At 36.8% G+C, this 5,675-nt stretch overlaps 1 protein-coding gene across 4 annotated transcripts in view; it reads left to right on the top strand.

The window, feature by feature from the left end:
- LOC108752833 (four and a half LIM domains protein 2) overlaps positions 1-5,675 on the top strand; it is a 132,137-nt gene that overhangs the window by 68,329 nt on the left and 58,133 nt on the right. The window contains exon 1 of one of the 4 annotated variants that reach the window (XM_018493955.1): positions 3,043-3,287. The exons of the other annotated variants lie outside the window; for them this stretch is intronic. Coding sequence (XP_018349457.1) covers positions 3,058-3,287 — 230 coding nt within the window. The 5' untranslated portion in view covers positions 3,043-3,057. Of the gene's footprint in view, positions 1-3,042; positions 3,288-5,675 lie in introns of those variants that run through there. 4 annotated transcript variants of the gene reach the window in all.

Raw genomic sequence — 5,675 nt, 5'->3', positions numbered from 1 at the left:
ATATATATATATATATATAAAAAATTTAACTTTTTGAGTTGTGCCACTTTTGAAGTATGAAAGCGATATGTATAAAGAAAATACAAAAATTGATACGATACTTTTGCCCATTCACTCGACGTGTCTAGTGACGCATGGAGCATGATTGACCGCTTGCTGCAATCGAGAAGTAGCGCGGAAGATAGTGACATAAAGCGGACGAGCGCTATCCAGGACAATAGTCGTAATGAAAACCAACGTCCGAAGGTCGCCGCCGTGCCTTCTTCTGCGACCAGACCGTGTCGCTTTGCCTCGCCTCGCAGGGGACGAGCCAGTCGAAACTTGTGCGTGGATGAGCGTGGAAGACGATTTAACATAATCGGTAGAACTCACAAACGCGCGATCGGGGAAAAAAAAAGATTCTGCATCGAGATAAGAAACGTATTCTCGCACGATTTCAGCGCGACTGCCAAGATCGTTTCGCAATCGGAATCAGATAAAAAGAAGAAAAGATTCGTTTATTGCGCGTAAAATAGCGTCGATGTATAACCGAATGCAAAAATTCGTTTAATGTGTTTATTCGCTACGAAGTAATTAAAAAAATTACAAAGTCGAATATATTATAACACGGTGCTGGTACGATTAAAAGCTGTGCGGCTTGAAATAAAAATATCGCATTGCGGGTGAGGCAGAATTGTAACGATGCAACGATGGTTACGTTACACAGAGCGTGAAGCACTATCACTATCATGTCTTTCCTTCTTAATTAAATGCACGATGATACACCGGCTAATTAAGTGCACACCTAGCGGAATTGCGTCATATAATTTCCTCAACGATAGCGTACAATAATAACCAGAGTCCGGATCTCTCGGTGTCGTTTTCCCCACTCCAAGCGGCGCGCGCCGCGAAAAGCAGTGCCGTCTACGTCGCTAGGAAAGAAGTATATATTATTTGTTAGACTTGTAATTCAAAAACTGGTTGGAGTAGAGGCTAGAATTGAGTTCCCAGAAAGCGACGAAGGGCTACCGACAAGCCAAACAATTAAATGAAACAGTCAAAACCGACGAGAACAAAAGAGCTGATGACAATGAGAGGGACAAACTTATGTTGGGCATTGGCCTTTTCATATGAGTATACATTAGCTTCTCAGAATATACATTAGCTACTATATATAATCTTGGACTCGCAGCACAAGAACTGCTGGCTAGGCAGCAGAGAGAAGAGTGAGAACAGTTTGCATATTTTGTACCGCTGTTCTTTGCTCTTCTGTAAAAAATATAGATCCTGAGGTTACATTCCATCCTATAATATAATATAATACGTGTGTTATATTGTTGAGCGGGAAATTACAACTAACGTGTACGTTACATGTAACTTGGTATTTACTGGGATGTTTGTTGAGCCTGAGGATCTAGGGTGCGATCCACTTCACGCTGCAAATGCTTTGAAGCATTCCTTGAATGGTCAATTTGTAAAATTCTTTCTTCTGATTGTTCAATAAAGTATTTATCCAGTAGATCACACTCCTAGAAGAAAAATGAGTAAGCAGTCTTATTACCCCAATGCGTGGTATAGGACTAGGATCGATTGCTTAATCTCCAAGTTAATTTCGTAGACAAACAGGAAGTAACAAGGGAACTTTTACTAATCTAAGTAAGTTACATTGGGGACTGTTCTAGTCTCACCTGCTCAGCTTACTATTAGACCTGTAACAACGAGTCATTGTTACAGATCTAACAAATAATATTTTTTTTATCCACGCAATGTGTTTTATAAATTCCTTTTGATAAGTTAAACCGCTACACTGCACTGCTTCTGCCAAGCGTTCCGCTTGGAGTAGGAAAAACCAAGGATAATAATATTCGGACTCTGATAATAATGTCTGTCACATTGTGTTATAGTGAAAAATGAAGAAATATTTCAAGAAATTTATTGCATTGTTTAAAATCTTCTCAGAATTCTCAATTAATAACGCCAGTTTTTTTTTCCAACATATATCTCGTTTATTAATTCCGACGTTAATTGACAATATAAACTCGTAGATCATAAAATCTTTACAGACGCAACGAGGCATAATGTATGAATAAGGAAAACATTTTCAGTATTTCTACAGATACGATTTTGTCGATTTGTATCTTTTTTGCTATTTACATTTGAGAAAAACGTGACTTATTGTTGTGTCAAATTATTATAATATGAAAATATCGGAAACGCAGTTGCATATGATTAATCAACGTTATTAAATAATGCAAAAATGTGTACATTTTTTTTCTCGATACCAACTATATCGTGTTAATGCCGTAATGACGTAAAACATTTACATATGTTTGTTTCTTATTACGTCAACTTTTAATCGATACATACTAAAAGTAACATAATAACATTAATGCTATAATTTCCCAGTAACGTTGTAACGTTGTAACATTGCTGTGATGTTGCTGAAATATTCCAAAATGTTTCTTGCTTACTGGGTTCACACTCAACAATATAAATATAATATAACATATGGTTACATTACTGAGTGTGCGAAATTATAATATTAATGTTATACATATATATATGTATATAATTTTTAGTTAGTGTCGATTGTGTTACTACAATTCAGCGTGGACTTTTTCATAGCAAAAATTAACTAAAGTTTCTAAAAAGCTTATATAACATTGAATGTAACATTGAATATTAAAGATCTTTGAGGAATCGAGTTTCTCAAAAATTAAGCTTTTTAAATCATCCTCGCAAGCAAATGAATTTAACGGCAAAGACGAGCACAATCGATTCGTAATCGCGTTAACGTAACTTAATTTATCAAATCACGTGTATTTCGGTAAAGTATCTTGCTACCACAGACCTTAGGCAATCGCGCGTTTGATTTGGTTTCAGTTTTATCCAATTGAAGGTCGAGGCAACGTGTCATCGCGCGCTTTCTCAGGCGTCACTGCTTCGATCCTTCGTGTCATTTCATCGACGCAATAACGTGCGTTAAGATTTGCCTTCCTACCTAATTGTGCGAATTTCCGTCGACTGCGATTACAGTCCTGTTCGGCGAAGTAGTTCTTCGACGAGATCGCTAGCAAAATGGTTTGGGACAATGGGCTCTCGGTGAAAGACGTGACGGAAATGAAGAAGAAAACGCCGCGGTTCCCTTCCCGCGAGCGGAACTTCGCGATGAGAAGACGCGGCCCTCGCAGATCCTCCCTTATCATCGGAGGGGCATCGCCGATCGGCGCCCCTCCGATCGAACCGCAGGACGCCGCGGAACCTGATCGTCGCACGTACGAGGATCCATGCAGCAGCGATTGTAACGTGTAAGAATTTATTTTATTTTATCGATGCGTGCACGAAGCCGCGTGATTTGTTGCTGTTTAACTCAATCTGTCGCATGAAAATGTGCATGCTAATGAGAGTACATTGAGTAAATTGAGTTTTCGACAAGATACAAATACAATACATAAGTTGGGCACACATAAAACAGATATTATAGACATTACCTGATCGAGATAATGATTGACATAATTGATATCTTAATTTCGATATAAAATTATCTTAAAAACCGATTTTTATAATTACTACGTCATACGCGAAATTTTTTCACACATACAATGCACTTACGTCAAATATATTATTTTATTATAATTAGTCATTAGATGTTTTACATTTAGATGTTTTACAAAAATAGAATTATCTAATAAATTTTCTAAAACGGAAGAATAATCGTTCGAGTAATGAAATTATACGAAAGCTTTTTATATTCAAACCGTATAAATATGTAATAATAAAGAAAATAATCGGTATTAAAGGAATTATGCAAAGGTTTTTAAATCCTAATAAGACAAAGTATGCTTATAAAAAAATTTATGACAGTGTGGTTACTAAAGATAAATCCGACCCTTGCGATCTCGCATGAATTATACGATCACTAATTAAGAGGCGGAACGTGCAACAAATTATCTATGTCGCGTAACAATTTGCCGGTTAACGGCGGCGACGACAGCAACAGCGACCGTCGAGATGAGTTATCGTCGTGAGAGAAAACGAGATATCGTTCGCGCATAGAGGCCGACGGCTGTCCTTTCGTTGATTTAATGAGGTCATTAACGAAACATCCTCGTTATACTGGGCGTCGGCAGAAACTCGGGGGACAGTAACCTGTCCGCTTTTCACGGTTCATAAGCCCGTGCGGTGATTTATCGACGACGGCAGTAGCGGAAGATGAGCTTCTTCAGACTGTTTCTCGTATGCGCGGTTCATCGGATTCATACGATCATCGGTCGAGCGACTAATCCGTTCGCAGGCCCATGATTGCAGACCCGCATGAACGATCATAAATTCTCATGGAATCATCGCACGTGTCTTCGTTAGGACGACACCGCAATGGACCGCTTTGATCAGCTGAGCGTGCATCACACTCGTGGGCGGATGTGATAGGCGAGATATTGCCGCGGTAGTTGAGCTAAATCACAAACTCACGAACTCTCGATAAACGGGAAATACAGAGGAGACGTCTTCTGCTTGATCGTGTTGAGTTGGCACGTCACGGAGTTTATTCTGAATTATTTTCGCCGAGCCATATGTATAATAAGCGCGTGTTGAGAACGAAATTCATCAGAACGCTTTAAATCACGGCTGATTTGTCATTTTAATGATTGAAACGATTTGTAGAATGTCAATACACAAAGAAAATAATCTGCGTAGCGAGGAAGATATTTTGAACTGAAGAAAAATAAAATAGTAAAAAAACAAAAATAATAATAGCGAAACAATAAAAATAGATATAATGTGAAAAAAAGATAATTAATAATGTTATTAATAATAGACAAAAAATATAATAAACTGTATTTTTGCGTTATATTAAAAAGACATATAAAATAAATCGTCTTATTTATTTTTATATTTTTATATTTCCTTACAAAATATGTTTTTCAAAATATTTTACAAAAAGTGAAATTAAACGTCGTTACAGATATTGAATTTATTGTAATAATTATATTTTCTCCGAAGATCAGAAATTGAAAAAAAATCGAAGATATTTAATATTACAAACAAGTATAATAATAAATGGAAATTACATCGATAAGAATAAATCAAATAAAAGAAAGAATCCTATTTTCGGATTAAATATTACATATTCAATGAAATTACATTGAAGTTATTTATTGTGATTACAGGAATCTCACAACGTTTCTCAGGTTTATTATTTAAAAAACACACATAATTCCCTAAAATCCGACTAAATCATTCTTTTATATCTTTTCATGTTCCTTCCGTATTTATTTATATATTAATGATGCAACATCTGATGTGCTCCTAAATCTTCTCTTACGACAGACTTTGGAATATTTTAAATCGACCTGTCCGAGCTCCGCGTATATGTAATCTCGCATTATGCCCTTTCGGGCATACGTATTTGCGTAATACGAATCGTATGGACATGATCTTATTGATAGGCACGTTTCAGAAGCAGAAATTCATAAGCGATCTTTCACGATGCGACATGATAAGTTATGCCCGCGGGATCAACATATGTATTTGGGGTCGATAACAAAATTCGATCGATGGCCTTATAAGATTTCGTATTGCATCGCTTTAAATCGATGAACATGCATAACTCTCATTAAAGTTGCGCAACGTACACAACGTTCCATTCTATGCTTGAGGATCGAGTATTGAGTACAAGTACATGGCCATGCGAACTT

The sequence above is a fragment of the Trachymyrmex septentrionalis genome, unplaced genomic scaffold (genome assembly GCF_001594115.1).
Source record: "Trachymyrmex septentrionalis isolate Tsep2-gDNA-1 unplaced genomic scaffold, Tsep1.0 scaffold62, whole genome shotgun sequence".
Lineage (NCBI taxonomy): Eukaryota > Metazoa > Arthropoda > Insecta > Hymenoptera > Formicidae > Trachymyrmex > Trachymyrmex septentrionalis.
Note: the sequence above shows the minus strand (reverse complement) of the source record. Positions and strands in the feature narration are given on the sequence as shown.